Source organism: Neoarius graeffei, chromosome 25, assembly GCF_027579695.1.
Source record: "Neoarius graeffei isolate fNeoGra1 chromosome 25, fNeoGra1.pri, whole genome shotgun sequence".
Lineage (NCBI taxonomy): Eukaryota > Metazoa > Chordata > Actinopteri > Siluriformes > Ariidae > Neoarius > Neoarius graeffei.
In genome coordinates this window covers 11,505,961-11,533,594 of record NC_083593.1, presented here as the reverse complement: position 1 = coordinate 11,533,594, position 27,634 = coordinate 11,505,961, and the positions used below count along the sequence as shown (strand labels likewise).

At 40.5% G+C, this 27,634-nt stretch overlaps 2 protein-coding genes across 2 annotated transcripts; both read left to right on the top strand.

Annotated features, from left to right (window-relative positions):
• Positions 1-315: 315 nt before the first annotated feature.
• LOC132872982 (polyadenylate-binding protein 1-B-like) lies at positions 316-7,370 on the top strand. Its single transcript, XM_060908135.1, has 10 exons — positions 316-912; positions 2,627-2,758; positions 4,511-4,870; positions 4,975-5,154; positions 5,372-5,467; positions 5,720-5,891; positions 6,159-6,238; positions 6,439-6,534; positions 6,877-7,060; positions 7,308-7,370. The coding sequence occupies exons 1-10, from the start codon at positions 910-912 to the stop codon at positions 7,337-7,339; spliced, it is 1,335 nt and encodes a 444-aa protein (XP_060764118.1). The 5' UTR covers positions 316-909; the 3' UTR covers positions 7,340-7,370.
• An 855-nt stretch (positions 7,371-8,225) lies between these two features.
• Positions 8,226-21,876, top strand: LOC132873812 (uncharacterized). The gene is made up of 10 exons (XM_060909612.1): positions 8,226-8,627; positions 15,893-16,024; positions 19,027-19,386; positions 19,496-19,675; positions 19,893-19,988; positions 20,241-20,412; positions 20,680-20,759; positions 20,960-21,055; positions 21,398-21,581; positions 21,829-21,876. Exons 1-10 carry the CDS (start codon positions 8,226-8,228, stop codon positions 21,858-21,860), a joined length of 1,734 nt encoding a protein of 577 aa, XP_060765595.1. The 3' UTR covers positions 21,861-21,876.
• Positions 21,877-27,634: the final 5,758 nt, after the last annotated feature.

Below are 27,634 nucleotides of genomic sequence, written 5' to 3'. Positions count from 1 at the left end.
ACGTGCAAATGCTAACATGCTAATGCTAACATGCTCACATTTGAATGCTAACATGGTAATACTAACATGTTAACATGCTATGCCTTACATGCGAACTGCTAGCATGCTAACATGCTAATGCGAACATGCTAATACTAACATACTGACAAGCGAAAGCTAACATACTAATACTAACAGGCTATGCCTTGCATGCTAACATGCTAATGCAAACAGGCTAACAAGAGTGGAAAGGAAAAGACGAGTGCAGGTCAGAACCGATTGCATGCATGTGTCGGGGGAGTTGGCCTGAAGTATCACATGAAGTTTGGTGCGTCTCGGATGGAGCGTGTCCAAGCAGGACGATTCGATTCATGAGCCCTATTCATTCTCTTTGGGGAAAAAAATGACAGAAAAAGGACAAGAACGAGAGAACGGGTTCGTCGATCCAAAAGCTGTATACAAGCACACTACACGGGTTCAGGCCGGACGTGTCAGAGTTGGAACGGTGTCGCTATCTCAAAAGCTGCAGGAGGAGTCGCAGCTCCAAAATATGAGTGTGCTATAATAATAAATACATCAAGTAAACTTAAGAAGAAGAAGAATAGTGTGCTTGCTGCTTCCCTATATAGTGAGTAGGGAATAGTGAATGAGTGCGTGATTTCGGACATAGCCTTTACTGTCGGATGGTATCAAAGCGTTTTGTTATCATTCAAAATCATTCCAAAATAGAAGGAGCACGTGACATGAGCCAGAGCAAATCAACGGCAAACAATCAAAAATCAACATCAGGCAAGCAAACTTAACAGCAGCAAGCAACTTTAACAAGAGCCAGAGATTATTTCACAATTTAACACCTTCAACTACTTCAACACCATCAACTTGACGTTTCAACAGGAGATTCACTTCAGACTTCACACCATCCTCTGGAAAATGGTAAGTTTTAACCACATACCTTTCTGCATACGGTGATGTTAATTAGCAAAATTGATCGTCAGGATTCACAGTACAGGACCACTGTTTTTTTTTTTAATTTATGGTATTTGTCACACGCCGTGACCCAGAGCAACTCACATTTATCTCATTTATCCAAGTGATTGGTGGTTAAGGGACTTGCTCAAGGGCCCAGCCAGAGCAGCTTGGCAACACCGGGATTGAACTCAGGACTTTGAGCAGTAGTCCAACTGCTGGGAAAATTCTGCATGTAGACGCTCATTGAAGTTTCCAAATCTGTCACTGCTCAACTCCTGAATATTTTCTATCGTGAACACAGTCATTAAAAAGCTTATAATCTTTGCTTTCCAAAGAAATTCATCTCGTTAAGATCTGTTCAGTACTTTGGGAGGAACGGCAGGTTGAAGTTGGTACAACAGAGTTCACTCTCTGCTCGCGGGACATCGGGAAACTACCGCTGCTTTTTGAGTCACGGGAAAGCGGTCAGGCTCTCTCTCTCTCTCTCTCTCTCTCTCTCTCTCTCTCCTGATCGGTTTCCGACTGGATTACTCCTGAATATCAATCAGATTACTTTTATAGGGATGTTCTCTCGCTCTCACTGTTTCTGATGAAGTATTAACCAGTAAAGAAACTAAACAAAAGAGGCTGGCTATGATATAAGAAAATTCTACAACCCAGAAAAAGATGGGAGCTCCGCTTTTAAGCAGTGCCTAAATCTATATATTAGAATATAACTGTAGTTGTTTTGATGAAAAATAGTGAGATATTAGTGTTCAGGATGATAATTTAAAAATCTGGAAGTCAGAAACGGAGTGTCAATTTCAAATCAACTAAATGCAATTGTTTATTGGATGTGGCTCAGTTTTTTCGAGGTTCGCCTTGAAAGCTGTGAATATTAATCGAAGTAATCATTTATATTCTTTATATTTAATTGTAATTAACACTGATTTCTCCTTCTTTGTGATGTATACATGAGAGTTAAGATCAGCCTTATATTGCACAAATAAAGCCATTTGGTGAAACTTTGAAGAAGAAAGTGTACCGATTTAACATTTTTATCTAATTAGCAAAATAAATACGAATTAAATACAAATTTACATCATTGGTTTTTGGTAATTTTTTTAAACTTTGCATTCAGTATACAACTCTCTATGTGCCTGCCAATTTCCATGTAAATATATTGAAAAACAGAAAAGTTATTAAGAAAAAGCACTTGAGCTCATTCATTAATGAGGCCCATGTTGGACTGTGTTATCCTCATACAGAATATCACAACAGTTTTCTAAAAATTAAGTTGTTTTTCCAATCTTTGATTGGTAATATCTCAAGAACAGATAAACATATTTTAATTATGTAAAAATTATGTTGTTCTGCAATCATTTCTGAATTCAGTGAGATCAGTTTTAAGCGATTTGGATTTAATTTGAACTTTCAGCTGATATGCCTAATAATATATCCAGACCTGTTTATTCAGATAAATGTAATTATTTCATCATTAGGCTTCAGTATGTACCTGTTTCTTCACCTGTTCACTAAATACTTGTTCATGACAATTAAACAAAACACAGCGGCTGTATTACCCAGTGCGGAAAGTGCCATGTTTTGGTCTTAAGCAGCTCTCAGATATTAAGTGTCTTTAAGTGCCCCAAGAGGCAAGTGTCTTTAAAGCCAACTCTGTTCCTTTCTTCACTTTCAGGCTCAACAATTTTTCAACGTTCTTCAGAGTCCAAGCCTGTCCCACCCCATCCTTCCACCCCATGCGTCATGGGGTGACATAATGGATACTCTGGACGATGGGCTTGAGGGTGTAGAGCCCTTCATGTTACATGTGAGACACTAAGCTTGTGAATAAATTGAACATACAGTTAGGTCCATATATATTTGGACACTGACATAAATTTTGTTTTTTTTACCTGTTTACTGAAACATATTCAAGTTATAGTTAAATAATGGACATGGACATAAAGTCCAGACTTTCAGCTTTCATTTGAGGGTATACACATTAAAATTGGATGAAGGGTTTAGGAGTTTCAGCTCCTTAACATGTGCCACCCTGTTTTTAAAGGGACCAAAAGTAATTGGACAATTGAGTCCAAGGCTATTACATGGGCTGGTGTGGGCAATTCCTTCGTTATGTCATTCTCAATTAAGCAGATTAAAGGCCTGGAGTTGATTTGAGGTGTGGTGCTTGCATTTGGAAGATTTTGCTGTGAAGAAAACATGCGGTCAAAGGAGCTCTCCATGCAGGTGAAACAAGCCATCCTTAAGCTGCGAAAACAGAAAAAACCCATCCGAGAAATTGCTACAATATTAGGAGTGGCAAAATCTACAGTTTGGTACATCCTGAGAAAGAAAGAAAGAAAGAAAGAAAGAAAGAAAGAAAGCACTGGTGAACTCATCAATGCAAAAAGACCTGGATGCCCACAGAAGACAACAGTGGTGGACGATCGCAGAATAATTTCCATGGTGAAGAGAAACCCCTTCACAACAGCCAACCAAGTGAACAACACTCTCCAGGAGGTAGGCGTATCAATATCCAAATCTAGCATAAAGAGAAGACTGCATGAAAGTAAATACAGAGGGATCACTGCATGGCGCGAGCCACTCATAAGCCTCAAGAATAAAAAGGCTAGATTGGACTTTGCTAAAAAACATCTAAAAAAGCCAGCGCAGTTCTGGAAGAACATTCTTTGGACAGATGAAACCAAGATCAACCTCTACCAGAATGATGGAAATAAAAATGTATGGTGAAGGCGTGGTACAGCTCATGATCCAAAGCATACCACATCATCTGTAAAACACGGCGGAGGCAGTGTGATGGCTTGGGCATGCATGGCTGCCAGTGGCACTGGGTCACTAGTGTTTATTGATGATGTGACACAGGACAGAAGCAGCCGGATGAATTCTGAGGTATTCAGAGACATACTGTGTGCTCAAATCCAGCCAAATGCAGGCAAACTGATTGGTCAGCGTTTCATAATACAGATGGACAATGACCCAAAACATAAAGCCAAAGCAACCCAGAAGTATATTAAAGCAAAGAAGTGGAATATTCTTGAATGGCCAAGTCAGTCACCTGATCTCAACCCAATTGAGCATGCATTTCACTTGTTAAAGACTAAACTTCAGACAGAAAGGCCCACAAACAAACAGCAACTGAAAACCGCTGCAGTAAAGGCCTGGCAGAGCATTAAAAAGGAGGAAACACAGCGTCTGGTGATGTCCATGAGTTCAAGACTTCAGGCAGTCATTGCCAACAAAGGGTTTTCAACCAAGTATTAGAAATGAACATTTTATTTACAATTATTTAATTTGTCCAATTACTTTTGAGCCCCTGAAATGAAGGGATTGTGTTTAAAAAATACTTTAGTTCCTCCCATTTTTATGCAATAATTTTGTTCAACCCACTGAATTAAAGCTGAAAGTCTGAACTTCAACTGCATCTGAATTGTTTTGTTCAAAATTCATTGTGGTAATGTACAGAACCAAAATTAGAAAAATGTTGTCTCTGTCCAAATATTTATGGACCTAACTGTATATAGCATAAATGTTTAATTCTCTCTTTTCCTGTCTACACCAGGATCCCTGGAGCGCAGATAACATCAGCCAGGAAGAGGAGCAGAAGCTAATGGAGCATAAGTTGCAAGAACATACACAAACACAGGCATGCAATATAATAACTCTTCTATTTCCTTTTCTTTCTCAGAGTGAAGATGTGCAGGCTGGCAGTATAAATGCTCCTCTGGCTCCACCTGTAACATCACCAGCAGTGTCAGAGCCTGAGCCCGGATCTGCCACCCATGTCCAGCCTCAGCCGTCTGTGGAAAAGCAAGACCGTTTCAAAGCGCCACCATCCACACTGCCAGATCCTCTTTCATGGGGTGACATCATGGACGCACTGGATAATGGGCTAGAGGACATAGAGCCATTCACTTTACATGTGAGACACTGAGCTCGTGAATAAGTTGGACATATATAATGTTAATCATTTTTTTCAGTGGTGTCTTTAATTCTCTAATTCATATTTTTTTTTGTCTAAAATAGCATCCCTGGAGCATGAATGTCATCGACAAAGTAGAGGAGCAGAAGCTAGAGGAGCAGCAGAGAGAGGAGCAGAAGGAAGAGGAGCAGAACGTAGAGGAGCAGCAGGTGCAGGCTAAAATCCAGAAGCAGCCTGTTCAGAAGAAGAAGGTCCCTGAGAAACGCATCAGCAAAAACAAGAAGGTAGAGTCTTTTTGCAGATCACAGATCTTTTGCAAAGAGGACATGCTTTAAATCCATATATGGATATGTGGGTGTGTCTCTGAGTTCATGTCTGAGTGCAAGTCTGTGCTGGCTTTTACATTTATGCATTCAGACCAGGTTTTGTACAGCTATGATTTTTTAGTTTAGTCATTCACTTCATTAACATGCTAGATGTTGACTCTGCCCTGTTCTGTAGACATTCACACTCCTACTGAGGAATTTGGACGGCAGCGTGGAAGACGAGCGCCTACAGGAGGAATTCAGGCGATTTGGGACGGTCATCAACGCAAAGGTCACTAGCAATTACTAATCCCTAGATTTCATTCCTTTCTCAAGAACCAGTGTTCACCTCACCTTACTCACTGTATTACATCAAAAGCAGTGTACACTTGCAGCACAAGGAGATGAATGTGTAGAGGGGTGATTTTTTTCTCAAATGGTGTATTTTCTGAATGTGGATGAGCTACGAATCTTTTTGCATTGTATGTGCAACGCATGTAATGCTCATTCTTTGCTTTCTGTATCTTCTCGCTTTCCTCTACAGGTCATGATGAAGAATGGCCGTTCAAGTGGCAAGGGCTTCATCACCTTTACATCTCGTGATGAAGCCAGAAAAGCCATCGTCACCATGAACGGCAGGCTGTTGGGCAGCAAGCCTGTGTACGTGAGTCCGGCTCAGAGTAGCCGCACTAGACAGCTGACCATCCAGCCACAGGGTAAGTCACAGCTGTCTGATTAGTTTTGCGTTAAGTTTAACAACACTGGTGTTGAGAGAGTGCGGTTTGGGTCTCAGCATGCTTGGGGGTGGTCAAAGTGTAACTATAACACCAGTGGTGGACTGAGAATTCATACTTGAGTGAATGTAGTGAGTCAAAATCTGACGCAATTAAAAAGATTGAAAGTGGATGTATACTATTAAAGTAAGCAAATTAGTGGAACTTACTGATTGTACGCAAAAGTGAAATGATTGGCTGTACCTACAGATGCCGCTCCAGAGAGACAGGAAGAGCCTCGGCGAGAAAAGAAGATGCCGGAGAAGACGATCAGCAGAGTACAAGCAAAGGTGCTACTGTGACTATATTTTGAGTGACTCTTATCGATTTGGACCAGCTTTTGGTCACAGCTGTGTTTAATCACATTTTTAGTTTAAGAATTGGCTTAATATTGAGTGATTGATCAGTACGTATTATTATATCCCACAGTACAAACACCCACATGCACACACTCACACACTGGATGTTAACTCTGCTCTCTGTTCTGTAGACTGGCGAAATCTTCGTGAAAAATTTGGACTACAGCGTGGATGACGAGTTCCTGCACGACTATTTCCAACCCTTTGGAAGCGTCATCAGAGCAAAGGTTACTTTCAACTACTAATCCCTACATTTTATTCCTTTCCCAAGACCCTGTGTTCACTTCCCCTTACTCACTCTATTAGGTCAAAACCTATGTGCACTTGCAGCACAAGGATATGAGTGTGTAGCGGGGAGTTTTTTTCTATAGTTTGTACCAAAAATTACCTTTAACATAAAAGAGATTCATATCAACTATGGGGAGGTGCAATACCAGAACCCTGACGCTAACACAACATAGCTGTACATAGTTTATATTTTTCTGGACAGACATTGCTCGGTTTTCCTCATGATTAGTCACATGAGAATGTGTAACGCTCACTTTTTGCTTTCTGTATCTCCCCTACAGGTGATCATGGAGAATGGGCGATCGAGAGGCAGAGGATTTGTACAGTATACCACTCCTGACGAAGCCAGAAACGCCGTAGAAATGCTGAACGGGAAGATCCTGGGCGGGAGGCCATTGCATGTGGCGATAAACAACGAGCAGCACAAGACTTCCTTTGCCTGGACGCAGAGGGTGCAGCAACATCGTGAGTCACAGCTGTCCTGAAAGTGTCTTCCAGAGTGCATTTCCCATTATGTACTTAGCTACCTACTGAACAAAGCACATGTGGAGTGACAGAAATTTTGAATGCAGTAATAAAATGATGCAAAATCCTGCAACAGTAAAACAAGATTGTCATAACAATATTATAAACTATGATATTTGACAATTATTGTGATGTATACAAGTCCACACACAGTGTACGCTAATATGGCTCTGCTTTTCTCTTTCAGGTCGTCCCTGTGTCGCGCCAGCAACCAAATAAATTAATAAACCTTGTCAAAAATGTAACAAAACATGGTCTGGGTCTTTATTATAGTCAATAAATGTTGGTGCAATCAGCTTGCACAGTAACAGCAGTAACATCTGTGCTGTTAAATAATCAGTCATAAAATTTCACCCTAATAAATTGATATTTTTCATTAGAAATGAGACACAAACACGAAGAGAGAATAATAATAATCTAGTCTTTTTCATAAAACACTGAAATCAGATCATGATTATCACAGTACACTGCTCAAAAAACATTGTAGGCTGATTTCAGGTATATTGGGATATGAGTTAAATTGGGACAGTTAAACACAAAAAATTAATACACATAAAATATACTATGTACCTGTTCAAGTCATTTACTGATGTATATAATTGAATCATTTTCAACATTTGGTATGGTTCTAGTTATTTGTGACAGTCTTAAAATACAATAAATGAAGAGAAGAAGGGATGTCATGGATGCTTGAACAGATGCATGAAACACCCTACTACTAAGGTTACATGATGAGTTAATAAATTTTCTGCCTGAAAATGACTGATGCTCGAACAAGACGCGAGGCTTCGAAGACTACTAGCACTACCCGCTCAAAGCCAGACTCTCCAAAAAGCATGGTAACGCTGAAGTGACTAGCATCGAGACAGACACACTGAGTGCCACTAAATTCACGGATGCCCTACAAGCTTTAAAAGCGGATATATGTGGCAAAATTTATTCTAAAGTGGACTTGCTATCCAGCAATCTCCATACCGAAATCACAGCTGTTAAAGAGGAGCTTAAAGACTCCTTGTCGGGCTTGCAGGCTACAGTGGATAGGCATAGCGCCACTATTCACGATCTGGAGTGTTTTGCCACAACACACAGCGACACTGTCGCTAGCATGGAGTCCAAACTTGGCGAGTTATCCGCAGAAGTGTGTGCACTAAAAACAAAATGCAATGATCTGGAGGGCAGGCAGAGAAGACACAATCTTCGCATACTAGGCATACCTGAGGGAGATGAAGGGTCCCGTCCTACTGAATTCATTGCTCAACTACTTCAGGACATGCTGGAGTTGGAGGAGAAGCCCTTGCTGGACGGGGCGCATCGTTCTCTCCGTCCAAAGCCGAAGAGAGGGAAGCCACTGCGAGCATTTGTCATCAGAGTCCATTACTACCATGTCCACGACCAGATTCATCGACGAGCAGCTGAGGCTTCTCCATTATCACACAAAGGTAGCAGGCTGTCCATTTTTCCTGACTTCACGGCGGAGGTTGCAAAGAAGCGTGCAGCATTCGTGTCGGTAAAGAAGATTCTGCATGAGCACCCTTCAATCAAATTCAGATTTTTCTTCCCGGCTGAACTGAAAATAATGATGCCTTCAGGTGATGTTTCCAAATTCACTGATCCGGGCGCAGCAATGGCCTTTGTCAACGGCGCAGTGCATGAACCAGCAAAGTAGAATAAGATTGCGGTAGGCTGTGCTTTTACCAGGGACAGTTGATGTTCTAAAGTTCTAAAAGTGTCAATCAGCTAGCCTAATCTTCCATTCGAGTAGCCCTCATCAATGCTAGTTCTGCGAGCATTCTTTATTTTTTTTTATGTTTATTATCGGTAATGTGAATTAAAAATATTGTGCTTTTTATGACCTTTATATTTGATGCATTTACAGCGCTTGGCCCAGTGGGCGAGTAGTGAGTTTAGTTTAAGGAGTTGGATGTTGGCCTTTAGGGAGAGCAGGCGCGCGCGTCACGGTCAGGATGACGCTTCAGCTGTTTGTGGTTTGTCTCTTTGTCTGCATGTTTTACCTGTTGTTTTGTTTTTTAGGGTTTTTTTGTTTGTGTAGGGGCCTTCTGATATATACAAAGGTAGCTTCTGACAGTCCTGTAAGGGTTCATTTGTTAGTCTACTGTATCATACATTTGCTGCTTTATCTTGATATAATATGATCTCACAAAGCAGTCCTCACCCCACTCCCCAATTTTTTTTCTTTCGTTTATTTAAAAGGGACAATGCACATTAATCAACATCTCCATCTGAATTAAAAATGTAAATGTGCTAGGGTTAGCAAATTAGCTAATTTTCATCTGTAGTCCCTTGGCAGGTTAGTACAGCAACATAAAACAACAAAACAACAACAACAGCAACAACAACAAAACAATACAAGGACCCAGCACAAGAATGAGTAATTTTGTATAAGAGTGATGTGTGACCTGAGGGCTATTCATGGTTACAAGACTGGTTAATTTTGATCCATCTCTTAAGCCTGGTTTTAAAAGTTGTATAATTTGAACTTTCCCTTACCTCACAAGGAAGACTATTCCAGTAGTTAGAGGCCCTTACTGAGAAGACTGTCTGCCCAAATTTACTATATCTGCGTTGTATCATACAGTCTCCTCGGGTGGTTGCCCTAGTTACCATAATTCACAATCCATCCATCTGCTTCACAAATTCACTCAATGGGGGAGGTGCAAGCCCATGTAATATCTTAAAAATTAGGCAAGCATCTAAAAAATGTAAAAAACTATCAAAATTAAATAAATTGTACTTCTTAACAATATGACAGTGGTGATAGCTGATTGTTTTTTTGTCAAGAACTTTTAAAGTTTGCTTATATAGGACCTCTGTTGGTTTCAAAGTTGTCTTATTAGCTTGAGACCAACTTGTGAAACAATATGAAATGTAAGAAAAGATCATGGCATGCATAAAGAGGTTAGCTGCCTCTATTGTTAAATATGGTCGTATGTGTCTAAAATTTGCCAGGTTGAATTTAATGGTGTTGATCACCTTTTTAGCATGTTTTTTGAACATTAGGTTAGAGTCTAAAATGATTCCAAGATATTTAAAATCAGACACAACCATGAGCTTTTCTCCACCAATTAAAACATCAGGTTGATGTGTCTTAGCATGTTTCTGTGAAAAGAACATACAAACTGTTTTATTTATGTTTAAATGTAAGCATGAGTTTCTTAACCACTCAGAAACATGGACCAAGGCTGCAGTTAACTTGCTTGCAGCTTGTTGTTTGTTTTTCGCATGTACATAAAGAACTGTGTCATCAGCATACATCTGTATGTTGACAGATGGACATACTGATGGCAGATCATTAATGTACAGACTAAACAAGATAGGTCCCAACACTGATCCCTGTGGCACTCCTATATTACAGTTTTGATAAGTGGAATGAGCATTGCCAATAAGTGCACTTTGTTTCCTGTTAAGTAAATAAGAACTCATCCATTTAATGGCATCTACTGAAAAATTACAAAAAGATAGTTTTACTATTAGTGTTTGATGGTTCACAGTGTCAAAAGCCTTTTTAAGATCTAAAAACACTGCACCTATTTCACCACCTTTATCTAATTGGGATTTAACTTTCCAAAAAATAACAATTAGCTGGTTCTGTGGAGTGGTTGGTGTGAAATCCAAATTGTTTTGGATGCAGTGGGGTATGGCCCAGATTTAGGTGTGCTGTCAGCTGTTCCGCTACCCATCTCTCAGCCACCTTGGATACCACTGGTAGGATGCTGATAGGTCTGTAATTTGACACAGAGGTTTTATCACCAGACTTATAGACAGGAGTTATGACTGCTATTTTCCAGATACTGGGAAATACACCACTTTTAACTGAAAGATTGATCATATGAGCAATGGGACGAGCTAAAGCATCCTTATGTGATTTTAAAAATGTGGTAACCAAGCCATAGGCATCCCTTGCTTTTGAATTTTTGAGATGCAATGATTCTTTTCACTGCTAATTCAGATATCTCCATTATTCTAAAAGATGGTTTTGTGTCATCAATAAGGACACATGGTGTAGTTCCGGTTGGCAAGCCTTGGGCCAGCTCCTTTTTTTTAAATTAGATAACCGACTCCTCCCCGCCGTGCACTCCCACACCTATAATCCCATAGTTATTTCTGATCATGGCCCTGTGACATTAGAACTTAACTGGAAAGGTCATATTCACCATGTTCACCATGGCGTTTTAATATACGGCTATTGTCAGATGATGACTTTGTAAAATTCATGTCCACTCAAATTGATGTGTTTATTAAGATAAATAAAACCGAGGACACCTCTCCCTCTACCCTATGGGAAACATTTAAAGCGTACATCAGGGGTCCTACGATCTCATATGCAAGCCATGAGAAAAGAATGAGAGAAAAAGGAATGACAGATCTCATGTCTCAGATCTCGCAACTTGACCAAAATTACACCTCTTCTCCTACCCCAGATGCATATAAACAGAGACTTGTATTACAAGCTGAATTTAATAACTTGTCAAACACTCTTGCTGAAGATCTGCTTTTTAAATGTAGATATGCTCAGTACGAGCAAGCTGATAAGTCCAGCAAGCTGCTAGCTCATCAACTGCGCCAAAAATCCTCAGCTCACCAAATTCTAAAAATAAACACACACACAGGCATTACAACTGATCCACAATTAATAAATGATCAATTCAAAAACTTCTACAGTCACTTGTACACCTCCGAGAATCAAAGTGGGCTGTCAGAGTTCGACTCTTTCTTCAGGAACCTTTCCATACCAAGCTTAGATGCAGCCTCAGCATCAGGCTTAGAACAACCAATCACATTAGAGGAGATTCGTAGCGCAATCTGTGCTATGCAAAGTGGCAAATGTCCTGGCCCAGATGGCTATCCCATAGAATTTTATAAGAAATTTTCAGATCAGTTGACCCCTCTAAACTATTAAACTATTACTAAACTATTAGCTAAGGTGTTGGCTATGCGTTTAGACTCAGTCCTACCGTCGTTAATATCTAATGACCAAACTGGATTTATCAGAAATAGACACTCCTTTTTCAATGTTAGACGTTTATTTAATATTATATATGCTCCCCCTTCACCCGCTTTTTCGGAGGCTGTTGTCTCCCTGGATGCAGAGAAGGCCTTCGACCGAGTGGAGTGGGAGTACCTTTTCTATACTCTAAGAAAGTTTGGGTTCTGTAAAAAATTCACTTCCCGGGTGAGGTTTCTATACTCCCTTCCTTCTGCCTCCGTCAGGACTAATAATATAAATCCGGAATACTTTAGTCTTCGGCGTGGTACCAGACAGGGCTGCCCCCATCTCCTTTACTTTTTGCAATCACCATTGAGCCTCTTGCTATAGCTTTAGGTTCCCATACACAAATCTCTGGAATCTTCAGGGGTGAGGCTGAACAAAAGGTAGCACTGTACGCAGTTGATCTGCTCCTTTTTCTCTCCAATCTCAGTCTATCACTGCCACATGTACTTTCCACACTGGAGGCCTTTGGGGTAATTTCAGGTTACAAGGTCAACTATGACAAAAGCAAGCTATTTCCTTTGAATGCTGCTGGGCGCAACTTTTCATCACAACAAGTGCCATTTAAAGTTGTTGCTAATAAATTCACATACCTAAGTATTCAAATTACAGATACCTCTGAAAAACTCTTTAGAGCAAATTTTGAACCTTTGCTTATTAGAACTAAACAAGATCTAAAGCGCTGGTCCCTACTTCCCCTATCTGTAGCTGGATGTGTTAACTCTGTTAAAATGAATATTTTACCAAAATTCTCTTACCTCTTTCAATGTCTACCAGTTTACTTAACAAAAGCTTTCTTTCGTAAACTAGATCGTTTGATATCAGAGTTCCTACGGTAGGGACAGCCTCCAAGACTTCGTAAAGCTTACTTAGAAAGGCCAAAGTGTCTTGGTGGTCTGGCTGTACCCAACTTCCAATACTACTACTGGGCTACTAATCTACGTGTGATGCGCTACTGGCTGCAAACCACCAATCCAATACACACTGCTGCCTGGCTTAGTATTTAAGCTGCCTCCTGTAAACTATCCTCTCTTCCAGCACTCTTGTATTCTCCAGAAAACTCTTCTACTGCGCGATATACAAAGAACACAGTGGTTAGGACTACTCTCCAAATTTGGAGGCAAATTAAACTGAATTTTGGCATTCTTCCTTCCTTGCTTCATGTCCCTATAGAACAAAACCATTTATTTCCCCCATCATTGATGGGCAAGGAGGCTTTCTCTACATGGGTGCAAGCAGGTATCACTTCTTTCAATGATTTGTACATAGAAGGAACCTTTGCCTCATTTCAGCAGCTGACTGAAAAATTTTCCTTGAAAAAAAGTCATTTTTTCCAATATTTACAGATCTGTAGCTTTGTTCAAGCTGAAATGCCTAATAAAACCACAAAATACACAAGACATATTTTTAGAACCAGTTTTTAGGGAGAAGGGTTTCATTTTGTATACGTATGGTAGAATCTTTTCTGAATACAATCATTCCTTGTCTTCCATTAATTAAGACACTCTGGGAACAGAATCTTGGGGAGGTGTTTGATGAGGATGTTTGGGGGAGAATCTTGTATCGTGTCCATTCCTCCTCTTTTTGTGCCAGATATGGACTAATACAATTTAAAATTCTCCATCGCACTCACTGGAGTAAGGAGAGGATCTCTAGGACTTACCCTCACATAAACCCCCTCTGTGATCGATGCCAGCAGGCTCCAGCCTCCTTAATTCATATGTTTTTAACTTGTCCAACTCTCCATAACTTTTGGACTGAAATTTTCAATACCCTGTCTACTATATTGAATGTGCCCTCTGACCCTAGCCCAGTAACTATTCTGTTTGGGGTGCTACCTTCTACCCTAGCGGTGCCTAAATTTAAGGCTGACTTTACAGCATTTGCCACTCTATTGGCTAGGAGATTGATCCTACTCAGATGGAAATCCTCCACCCCTCCCACAGTTTATCACTGGCTGAGGGATCTTTTGTCCTACTCCAAGCTAGAGAAGATGAGGACTACATTGCATGACTCCGCCACGAAATTCTACAAAATATGGAATCCTTTTCTTGAACATCTGAAATCAATTCAGTTCCCCTCTGCCAATCTGTAATCTGTATTGTACTCTTTTAGATGTATGTAGTCTTTGTGCGCTATACGTAAGTGGGAATAACATTTAATATATACCTTCTGCTGGATCGTGTCATTCAGAAAGGTCCCCTTTTTTTCTTTTAAATTTTTTTCCTCTCCCCCTTTTTAAAATTTTTTTTAAGATGAGTGTGCATCTCATCTCATTATCTCTAGCCGCTTTATCCTTCTACAGGGTCGCAGGCAAGCTGGAGCCTATCCCAGCTGACTACGGGCGAAAGGCGGGGTACACCCTGGACAAGTCGCCAGGTCATCACAGGGCTGACACATAGACACAGACAACCCATTCACACTCACAGTCAATTTAGAGTCACCAGTTAACCTAACCTGCATGTCTTTGGACTGTGGGGGAAACCAGAGCACCCAGAGGAAACGCATGTGGACACAGGGAGAACATACAAACTCCACACAGAAAGGCCCTCGCCGGCCCCGGGGCTCGAACCCAGGACCTTCTTGCTGTGAGGCGACAGCGCTAACCACTACACCACCGTGCCGCTGGTGTGTATCTCATTCTATGATTACCAGTCATACACACCGCCTCGTGGCCAGTGTTAACCAGTAAAGAAATTAAACAAAAGAGGCTGGCTGTGATATAAGAAAATTCTACAACCCAGAAACAGATGGGAGCTCCGCTTTTAGGCAGTGCTTAAATCTATATATTAGAATATAACTGTCGTTGTTTTGATGAAAAATAGTGAGATCTTAGTGTTTAGAATGATAATTTAAAAATCTGGAAGTCAGAAACGGAGTGTCAATTTCAAATCAACTAAATGCAATTGTTTATTGCATTTAGTTGGTCACTCAGTTTTTTCGACGTTCGCCTTGAAAGTTGTGAATATTAATCGAAATAATCATTTATATTCTTTATATTTAATTGTAATTAACACTGATTTCTCCTTTGTGATGTATACATGAGAGTTAAGATCAGCCTTATATTGCACAAATAAAGCCATTTGGTGAAACTTTGAAGAAGAAAGTGTACCGATTTAACATTTTTATCTAATTAGCAAAATAAATACGAATTAAATACTAATTTGCATCATTGGTTTCTAGTAATTTTTTAAACTTTGCATTCAGTATACAACTCTCTATGTGCCTGCCAATTTCCATGTAAATATATTGAAAAACAGAAAAGTTATTAAGAAAAAGCACTTGAGCTCATTCATTAATGAGGCCCATGTTGGACTGTGTTATCCTCATAGAATATCACAACAGTTTTCTAAAAAATTAAGTTGTTTTTCCAATCTTTGATTGGTAATATCTCAAAAACAGATAAACATATTTTAATTATGTAAAAATTATGTTGTTCTGCAATCATTTCTGAATTCAGTGAGATCAGTTTTAAGCGATTTGGATTGAATTTGAACTTTCACCTGATATGCCTAATAATATATCCAGAGCTGTTTATTCAGAGAAATGTAATTATTTCATCATTAGCCTTCAGTATGTACCTGTTTCTTCACCTGTTCACTAAATACTTGTTCATGACAATTAAACAAAACACAGTGGCTGTATTACCCAATGAGGAAAGTGCCATGTTTTGGTCTTAAGCAGCTCTCAGATATTAAGTGTCTTTAAGTGCCCCAAGAGGCAAGTGTCTTTAAAGCCAACTCTGTTCCTTTCTTCACTTTCAGGCTCAACAATTTTTCAACGTTCTTCAGAGTCCAAGCCTGTCCCACCCCATCCTTCCACCCCATGCGTCATGGGGTGACATAATGGATGCTCTGGACGATGGGCTCGAGGGTGTAGAGCCCTTCATGTTACATGTGAGACACTAAGCTTGTGAATAAATTGAACATACAGTTAGGTCCATATATATTTGGACACTGACATAAATTTTGGTTTTTTACCTGTTTACTGAAACATATTCAAGTTATAGTTAAATAATGTACATGGACATAAAGTTCAGACTTTCAGCTTTCATTTGAGGGTATACACATTAAAATTGGATGAAGGGTTTAGAAGTTTCAGCTCCTTAACATGTGCCACCCTGTTTTTAAAGGGACCAAAAGTAATTGGACAATTGACTCCAAGGCTATTACATGGGCTGGTGTTGGCAATTCCTTCGTTATGTCATTCTCAATTAAGCAGATTAAAGGCCTGGAGTTGATTTGAGGTGTGGTGCTTGCATTTGGAAGATTTTGCTGTGAAGAAAACATGCGGTCAAAGGAGCTCTCCATGCAGGTGAAACAAGCCATCCTTAAGCTGCGAAAACAGAAAAAACCCATCCGAGAAATTGCTACAATATTAGGAGTGGCAAAATCTACAGTTTGGTACATCCTGAGACAGAAAGAAAGAACACTGTAAAAAAGAATAGTTGAGAATACTTGAAATTTCAAGGCAACAGTCTGCATTAATAATTTTATGTTTTGCCAACGATGTGCCCATGATAATCCAAACTATGATAACACTGTTATCTTTATTAAGAATTCTTAATTAAGTCAATTTTCAATTCCTCATTCTGCCAACATAGATTTCTCTTTTTGCTGAACAGTGGCATTCACAGTAGTACAAAAAGGCAATTGAGGTTATCACAATTTTTTGGGGGGGGCTTTTTTCACCTTTATTTGGATAGGACAGTGTAGAGACAGGAAATGAGCAGGAGAGAGAGATCAGGAAATGACCTCAGGTCGGAATCAAACCCAAGCCCCCGGATTTATGGTATGGTGCCTTATCCACCTGAGCCATGACCACATGAACTTCAACTGGAGAGAGAACCACATTGCCCAGCCCTTGCATTTGGGAGAGGAAACCCCGTGTCTTGGTCATTCAGAGCATGCGCTGAATAAACACCTGTGACAATTATGTATTTTCAATTCAGATTATTCACTATTGTATATTTACACATCATTGAGGTGCACCCTATCAGTTTGATGTGGATTTTTCTTGATGTGGATAATTCTAAAAAATAGAATTACACTTTGTTCAAGTAATTCCATATTCACAATTGAATGGACAAGAAAATACGAATAATTATTAACGAACAGAAAAATCCACATCAAACTGATAGGGTGCACCTCAATGATGTGTAAATATGCAATAGTGAATAATCTGAATTGAAAATACATAATTGCCACAGGTGTTTATTCAGCGCATGCTCTTAATGACCAAGACACGGGGTTTTCTCTCCCAAATGCAAGGGCTGGGCAATGTGGTTCTCTCTCCAGTTGAAGACCATGTTGTCGTGGCTCAGGTGGATAAGGCACCATACCATAAATCCGGGGACCTGGGTTTGATTTCGACCTGAGGTCATTTCCCTCTCCGTCTCTCTCTCCTGCTCATTTCCTGTCTCTACACTGTCCTATCCAAATAAAGGTAAAAAAAGCCCCCCAAAAAATTATGAGAACCTCAATTGCCTTTTTGTACTACTGTGAATGCCACTGTTCAGCAAAAAGAGAAATCTATGTTGGCAGAATGAGGAATTGAAAATTGACTTAATTAAGAATTCTTAATAAAGATAACAGTGTTATCATAGTTTGGATTATCATGGGCATACATCGTTGGCAAAACATAAAATTCTTAATGCAGACTGTTGCCTTGAAATTTCAAGTATTCTCGACTATTCTTTTTTTACAGTGAAAGCACTGGTGAACTCATCAATGCAAAAAGACCTGGACGCCCACAGAAGACAACAGTGGTGGATGATCGCAGAATAATTTCCATGGTGAAGAGAAACCCCTTCACAGCAACCAACCAAGTGAACAACACTCTCCAGCAGGTAGGCGTATCAATATCTAAATCTACCATAAAGAGAAGACTGCATGAAAGTAAATACAGAGGGATCACTGCACGGTGCGAGCCACTCATAAGCCTCAAGAATAAAAAGGCTAGATTGGACTTTGCTTAAAAACATCTAAAAAAGCCAGCACAGTTCTGGAAGAACCTTCTTTGGACAGATGAAACCAAGATCAACCTCTACCAGAATGATGGAAAGAAAAAAGTATGGTGAAGGCGTGGTACAGCTCATGATCCAAAGCATACCACATCATCTGTAAAACACGGCGGAGGCAGTGTGATGGCTTGGGCATGCATGGCTGCCAGTGGCACTGGGTCACTAGTGTTTATTGATGATGTGACACAGGACAGAAGCAGCCGGATGAATTCTGAGGTATTCAGAGACATACTGTGTGCTCAAATGCAGCCAAACTGATTGGTCGGCATTTCATAATACAGATGGACAATGACCCAAAACATAAAGCCAAAGCAACCCAGAAGTTTATTAAAGCAAAGAAGTGGAATATTCTTGAATGGCCAAGTCAGTCACCTGATCTCAACCCAATTGAGCATGCATTTCACTTGTTAAAGACTAAACTTCAGATAGAAAGGCCCACAAACAAACAGCAACTGAAAACCGCTGCAGTAAAGGCCTGGCAGAGCATTAAAAAGGAGGAAACACAGCGTCTGGTGATGTCCATGAGTTCAAGACTTCAGGCAGTCATTGCCAACAAAGGGTTTTCAACCAAGTATTAGAAATGAACATTTTATTTACAATTATTTAATTTGTCCATTTACTTTTGAGCCCCTGAAATGAAGGGATTGTGTTTAAAAAATGCTTTAGTTCCTCACATTTTTATGCAATAATTTTGTTCAACCCACTGAATTAAAGCTGAAAGTCTGAACTTCAACTGCATCTGAATTGTTTTGTTCAAAATTCATTGTGGTAATGTACAGAACCAAAATTAGAAAAATGTTGTCTCTGTCCAAATATTTATGGACCTAACTGTATATATCATAAATGTTTAATTCTCTTTTTTCCTGTCTACACCAGGCTCCCTGGAGCGCAGATAACATCAGCCAGGAAGAGGAGCAGAAGCTAATGGAGCATAAGTTGCAAGAACATAGACAAACACAGGCATGCAATATAATAACTCTTCTATTTCCTTTTCTTTCTCAGAGTGAAGATGTGCAGGCTGGCAGTATAAATGCTCCTCTGGCTCCACCTGTAACATCACCAGCAGTGTCAGAGCCTGAGCCCGGATCTGCCACCCATGTCCAGCCTCAGCCGTCTGTGGAAAAGCAAGACCGTTTCAAAGCGCCACCATCCACACTGCCAGATCCTCTTTCATGGGGTGACATCATGGACGCACTGGATAATGGGCTAGAGGACATAGAGCCATTCACTTTACATGTGAGACACTGAGCTCGTGAATAAGTTGGACATATATAATGTTAATCATTTTTTTCAGTGGTGTCTTTAATTCTCTAATTCTTTCACGGGGTTTTTTTGTCTAAAATAGCATCCCTGGAGGATGAATGTCATCGACAAAGTAGAGGAGCAGAAGCTAGAGGAGCAGCAGGGAGAGGAGCAGAAGGAAGAGGAGCAGAACGCAGAGGAGCAGCAGGTGCAGGCTAAAATCCAGAAGCAGCCTGTTCAGAAGAAGAAGGTCCCTGAGAAATGCATCAGCAAAAACAAGAAGGTAGAGTCTTTTTGCAGATCACAGATCTTTTGCAAAGAGGACATGCTTTAAATCCATATATGGATATGTGGGTGTGTCTCTGAGTTCATGTCTGAGTGCAAGTCTGTGCTGGCTTTTACATTTATGCATTCAGACCAGGTTTTGTACAGCTATGATTTTTTAGTTTAGTCATTCACTTCATTAACATGCTAGATGTTGACTCTGCCCTGTTCTGTAGACATTCACACTCCTACTGAGGAATTTGGATGGCAGCGTGGAAGACGAGCGCCTACAGGAGGAATTCAGGCGATTTGGGACGGTCATCAACGCAAAGGTCACTAGCGATTACTAATCCCTAGATTTCATTCCTTTCTCAAGAACCAGTGTTCACCTCACCTTACTCACTGTATTACATTAAAAGCAGTGTACATTTGCAGCACAAGGAGATGAATGTGTAGAGGGGTGATTTTTTTCTCAAATGGTGTATTTTCTGAATGTGGATGAGCTATGAATCTTTTTGCATTGTATGTGCAACGCATGTAATGCTCATTCTTTGCTTTCTGTATCTTCTTGCTGTCCTCTACAGGTCATGATGAAGAATGGCCGTTCAAGTGGCAAGGGCTTCATCACCTTTACATCTCGTGATGAAGCCAGAAAAGCCATCGTCTCCATGAACGGCAGGTTGTTGGGCAGCAAGCCTGTGTACGTGAGTCCGGCTCAGAGTAGCCGCACTAGACAGCTGACCATCCAGCCACAGGGTGAGTCACAGCTGTCTGATTAGTTTTGCGTTAAGTTTAACAACACTGGTGTTGAGAGAGTGCGGTTTGGGTCTCAGCATGCTTGGGGGTGGTCAAGGTGTAACTATAACACCAGTGGTGGACTGAGAATTCATACTTGAGTGAATGTAGTGAGTCAAAATCTGACGCAATTAAAAAGATTGAAAGTGGATGTATACTATTAAAGTAAGCAAATTAGTGGAACTTACTGATTGTACGCAAAAGTGAAATGATTGGCTGTACCTACAGATGCCGCTCCAGAGAGACAGGAAGAGCCTCGGCGAGAAAAGAAGATGCCGGAGAAGACGATCAGCAGAGTACAAGCAAAGGTGCTACTGTGACTATATTTTGAGTGACTCTTATCGATTTGGACCAGCTTTTGGTCACAGCTGTGTTTAATCACATTTTTAGTTTAAGAATTGGCTTAATATTGAGTGATTGATCAGTACGTATTATTATATCCCACAGTACAAACACCCACATGCACACACTCACACACTGGATGTTAACTCTGCTCTCTGTTCTGTAGACTGGCGAAATCTTCGTGAAAAATTTGGACTACAGCGTGGATGACGAGTTCCTGCACGACTATTTCCAACCCTTTGGAAGCGTCATCAGAGCAAAGGTTACTTTCAACTACTAATCCCTACATTTTATTCCTTTCCCAAGACCCTGTGTTCACTTCCCCTTACTCACTCTATTAGGTCAAAACCTATGTGCACTTGCAGCACAAGGATATGAGTGTGTAGCGGGGAGTTTTTTTCTATAGTTTGTACCAAAAATTACCTTTAACATAAAAGAGATTCATATCAACTATGGGGAGGTGCAATACCAGAACCCTGACGCTAACACAACATAGCTGTACATAGTTTATATTTTTCTGGACAGACATTGCTCGGTTTTCCTCATGATTAATCACATGAGAGTGTGTAACGCTCACTTTTTGCTTTCTGTTTCTCCCCTACAGGTGATCATGGAGAATGGGCGATCGAGAGGCAGAGGATTTGTACAGTATACCACTCCTGACGAAGCCAGAAACGCCGTAGAAATGCTGAACGGGAAGATCCTGGGCGGGAGGCCATTGCATGTGGCGATAAACAACGAGCAGCACAAGACTACCTTTGCCTGGACGCAGAGGGTGCAGCAACATCGTGAGTCACAGCTGTCCTGAAAGTGTCTTCCAAAGTGCATTTCCCATTATGTACTTAGCTACTTACTGAACAAAGCACATGTGGAGTGACAGAAATTTTGAATGCAGTAATAAAATGATGTAAAATCCTGCAACAGTAAAACAAGATTGTCATAACAATATTATAAACTATGATATTTGACAATTATTGTGATGTATACAAGTCCACACACAGTGTACGCTAATATGGCTCTGCTTTTCTCTTTCAGGTCGTCCCTGTGTCGCGCCAGCAGCCAAATAAATTAATAAACCTTGTCAAAAATGTAACAAAACATGGTCTGGGTCTTTATTATAGTCAATAAATGTTGGTGCAATCAGCTTGCACAGTAACAGCAGTAACATCTGTGCTGTTAAATAATCAGTCATAAAATTTCACCCTAATAAATTTATATTTTTCATTAGAAATGAGACAAACACGAAGAGAGAATAATAATAATCTAGTCTTTTTCATAAAACACTGAAATCAGATCATGATTATAACAGTACACTGCTCAAAAAACATTGTAGGCTGATTTCAATTATACTGGGATATGAGTTAAATTGGGACAGTTAAACACAAAAAATTAATACACATAAAATATACTATGTACCTGTTCAAGTCATTTACTGATGTATATAATTGAATCATTTTCAACATTCGGTATGGTTCTAGTTATTTGTGACAGTCTTAAAATACAATAAATGAAGAGAAGAAGGGATGTGATGGATACTTGAACAGATGCATGAAACACCCTACTACTAAGTTTACATGATGAGTTAATACATTTTCTGCCTGAAAATGACTGATGCTCGAACAAGACGTGAGGCTTCGAAGACCACTAGCACTACCCGCTCAAAGCCAGACTCTCCAAAAAGCATGGTAACGCTGAAGAGACTAGCATCGAGACAGACACACTGAGTGCCACTAAATTCACGGATGCCCTACAAGCTTTAAAAGTGGATATATGTGGCAAAATTTATTCTAAAGTGGACTTGCTATCCAGCAATCTCCATACCGAAATCACAGCTGTTAAAGAGAAGCTTAAAAACTCCTTGTCGGGCTTGCAGGCTACAGTGGATAGGCATAGCGCCACTATTCACGATCTGGAGTGTTTTGCCACAACACACAGCGACACTGTTGCTAGCATGGAGTCCAAACTTGGCGAGTTATCCGCAGAAGTGTGTGCACTAAAAACAAACTGCAATGATCTGGAGGGCAGGCAGAGAAGACACAATCGTCGCATACTAGGCATACCTGAGGGAGATGAAGGGTCCCGTCCTACTGAATTCATTGCTCAACTACTTCAGGACATGCTGGAGTTGGAGGAGAAGCCCTTGCTGGACGGGGCGCATCGTTCTCTCCGTCCAAAGCCGAAGAGAGGGAAGCCACTGCGAGCATTTGTCATCAGAGTCCATTACTACCATGTCCACAACCAGATTCTTCGACGAGCAGCTGAGGCTTCTCCATTATCACACAAGGGTAGCAGGCTGTCCATCTTTCCTGACTTCACGGCGGAGGTTGCAAAGAAACGTGCAGCATTCGTGTCGGTAAAGAAGATTCTGCATGAGCACCCTTCAATCAAATTCAGATTTTTCTTCCCGGCTGAACTGAAAATAACGATGCCTTCAGGTGATGTTTCCAAATTCACTGATCCGGGCGTAGCAATGGCCTTTGTCAACGGCGCAGTGCGTGAACCAGCAAAGTAGAATAAGATTGCAGTAGGCTGTGCTTTTACCAGGGACAGTTGATGTTCTAAAGTTCTAAAAGTGTCAATCAGCTAGCCTAATCTTCCATTCGAGTAGCCCTCATCAATGCTAGTTCTGCGAGCATTCTTTATTTTTTTTATGTTTATTATCGGTAATGTGAATTAAAAATATTGTGCTTTTTATGACCTTTATATTTGATGCATTTATAGCACTTGGCCCAGTGGGCGAGTAGTGAGTTTAGTTTAAGGAGTTGGATGTTGGCCTTTAAGGAGAGCAGGCGCGCGCGTCACGGTCAGGATGACGCTTCAGCTGTTTGTGGTTTGTCTCTTTGTCTGCATGTTTTACCTGTCGTTTTGTTTTTTAGGGTTTTTTTGTTGTTTGTATAGGGGCCTTCTGATATATACAAAGGTAGCTTCTGACAGTCCTGTAAGGGTTCATTTGTTAGTCTACTGTATCATACATTTGCTGCTTTATCTTGATATAATATGATCTCACAAAGCAGTCCTCACCCCACTCCCCAATTTTTTTTCTTTCGTTTATTTAAAAGGGACAATGCACATTAATCAACATCTCCATATGAATTAAAAATGTAAATGTGCCAGAGTTAGTAAATTAGCTAATTTTCATCTGTAGTCCCTTGGCAGGTCAGTACAGCAACATAAAACAACAAAGCAACAACAACAAAACAATACAAGGACCCAGCACAAGAATGAGTAATTTTGTATGAGTGATGTGTGACCTGAGGGCTATTCATGGTTACAAGACTTTTGATCCATCTCTTAAGCCTGGTTTTAAAAGTTGTATAATTTGAACTTTCCCTTACCTCACAAGGAAGACTATTCCAGTAGTTAGAGGCCCTTACTGAGAAGACTGTATGCCCAAATTTACTATATCTGCGTTGTATCATACAGTCTCCTCGGGTGGTTGCCCTAGTTACCATAATTCACAATCCATCCATCTGCTTCACAAATTCACTCAATGGGGGAGGTGCAAGCCCATGTAATATCTTAAAAATTAGGCAAGCATCTAAAAAATGTAAAAAACTATCAAAATTAAATAAATTGTACTTCTTAACAATATGACAGTGGTGATAGCTGATTTTTTTTTGTCAAGAACTTTTAAAGTTTGCTTATATAGGACCTCTGTTGGTTTCAAAGTTGTCTTATTAGCTTGAGACCAACTTGTGAAACAATATGAAATGTAAGAAAAGATCATGGCATGCATAAAGAGGTTAGCTGCCTCTATTGTTAAATATGGTGGTATGTGTCTAAAATTTGCCAGGTTGAATTTAATGGTGTTGATCACCTTTTTAACATGTTTTTTGAACATTAGGTTAGAGTCTAAAATGATTCCAAGATATTTAAAATCAGACACAACCATGTGCTTTTCTCCACCAATTAAAACATCAGGTTGATGTGTCTTAGCATGTTTCTGTGAAAAGAACATACAAACTGATTTATTTATGCTTAAATGTAAGCATGAGTCTCTTAACCACTCAGAAACATGGACCCTTGGTACCCTTGGACCCCCTGCAGCTAACTTGCTTGCAACTTGTTGTTTGTTTTTTGCATGTACATAAAGAACTGTGTCATCAGCATACATCTGTATGTCGACAGATGAACATCCTGATGGCAGATCATTAATGTACAGACTAAACAAGATAGGTCCCAACACTGATCCCTGTGGCACTCCTATATTACAGTTTTGAAAAGTGGAATGAGTATTGCGAATAAGTACACTTTTTTTCCTGTTAAGTAAATAAGAACTCATCCATTTAATGGCATCTACTGAAAAATTACAAAAAGATAGTTTTGCTATTAGTGTTTGATGGTTCACAGTGTCAAAAGCCTTTTTAAGATCTAAAAACACTGCGCCTATTTCACCACCTTTATCTAATTGGGATTTAACACTTTCCAAAAAAATAACAATTAGCTGGTTCTGTGGAGTGGTTGGTGCGAAATCCAAATTGTTTTGGATGCAGTGGGGTATGGCCCAGATTTAGGTGTTCTGTCAGCTGTTCCGCTACCCATCTCTCAGCCACCTTGGATACCACTGGTAGGATGCTGATAGGTCTGTAATTTGACACAGAGGTTTTATCACCAGACGTATAGACAGGACTTATCAATCAATCAATCAATCAATCAATCAATCAATCAATCAATCAATCAATCAATCAATCAATCAATCAATCAAGTTCATTTGTACAGCGCTTTTAACAATAAACATTGTCGCAAAGCAGCTTTACAGAATTTGAACGACTTAAAACATGAGCTAATTTTATCCCTAATCTATCCCCAATGAGCAAGCCTGTGGCGACGGTGGCAAGGAAAAACTCCCTCAGACGACATGAGGAAGAAACCCCGAGAGGAACCAGACTCAAAAGGGAACCCATCCTCATTTGGGCAACAACAGACAGCCTGACTATAATATTAACAGTTTTAACAGGTATAACCCTCAACTGTCCTCATGGGGCCGTCCTTCACCGGAGTGGGGCGATAAAACTCCGACCAGACACAGGGCACCAGGATGGATCAAGCAGGTCCGAGGGGCAGAAGAGGCCAGCATCTCAATCCCAGGATCAACATGTAACTCAGAGGGACAGATTGGGGGGGGGGGGGGGGGGGGGAAGAGAGAGAGAGAAAGAAAACATGTTGTTAGGTATGCCCTAAAAATGACAAGTATTAAATCTGTGTGGTAGGCTCGCAGAGACAAGAGTCTTTACATCAGGCATGACACACAATGGCATGTTAATATGGTAAAAAAATATATCATGACCTGCTCTGGCTGGATGCTAGATTGGGTGATGGGAGCACACTCCTCAGCAATGATGAGATGCAGATGGGACCCTTAGGCCTGGCCAAGACAATTCAGTTACATTTCACCGGGTCTGGGACATGCGACAGAATGTCTGACGGCCGATTCCCTGCAGGCTATGATAGCCAGTCGAGGTCCCCACCGTCTCCACCAAAAGATTTCCTGTTGACTCCATGTAACTCAGAGGGACAGATTTGGAGTGGGGGGGGGGGGGGGGGGGAAGAAAACACAGGTGGTTAGGTATGCCCAATGTCACCTGAATAAGTAGGAACAGTATACATATTGCACCGAGTACAAGCAGGGACTCCGGCAACTAACTATGACAGCATAACTAAAAGGAGAGAGCCAGAAGGTAACACAGGCATGAGGGAGCCCCGGGACATAAAGCAGCCAGCCACTGCACCGTCAACAAACTCGAGTGAGCAAGCGAGTGGGGACTGACAGCATCCATACATCCCAGTTTACCAAAACACTCTATGTCTGAGGACCCTCCAGACCTACTCCTTTACCTCATAAACACCATTAACAAAAGGCTTGACTAAACAGATATGTTTTCAGCCTAGACTTAAATGCTGAGACTGTGTCTGATTCCCGAACATTACTTGGAAGGCTGTTCCATAACAGTGGGGCTTTGTAAGAAAAGGCTCTGCCCCCTGATGTAGCCTTCACTATACGAGGTACCAGCAGATAGCCTGCACCTTTTGATCTAAGTAGGCGTGGCGGGTCATAGAGGAGCAGAAGTTCACTCAGGTACTGTGGTGCGAGACCATTTAGTGCTTTAAAGGTCAATAGTAGTATTTTATAATCAATACGAAATTTGATTGGGAGCCAATGCAGTGTGGATAAGACAGGCGTGATGTGGTCATATTTTCTAGTTCTAGTAAGGACTCTTGCTGCGGCATTTTGAACTAACTGGAGCTTGTTTATGCACTTATTGGAACATCCAGACAGTAAGGCATTACAATAATCCAACCTGGAGGTAACGAAAGCATGGACTAGTTTTTCTGCATCATGCAATGACATTAAATTTCTTATCTTTGCAATATTTCTGAGATGAAAGAAAGCTATCCGGGTGATGTTATCAATGTGAGTTTCGAATGAAAGACTGGGGTCAATAATCACTCCGAGGTCTTTTACTGCTGCACGTGAAGAAACGGAAAGGCCATCCAGAGTTACTGTGTAATCAGAAAACTTACTTCTAGCTGTATGTGGTCCTAGCACAAGTACTTCAGTCTTGTCAGAGTTAAGCAGAAGGAAATTTATAAGCATCCAGTGTCTAATGTCCTTAACACATTCCTCAATTTTATTAAGCTGGTGTGTCTCATCAGGTTTTGCAGAGACATACAACTGTGTGTCATCAGCATAACAGTGGAAACTAATACAATGTTTACGAATAATATCGCCCAGAGGTAACATATATAGAGAAAAAAGCAGTGGACCCAAGACAGAACCTTGTGGAACACCAAACTTTACCTCGGTACGTCTAGAAATATCACCATTTATATCAACATACTG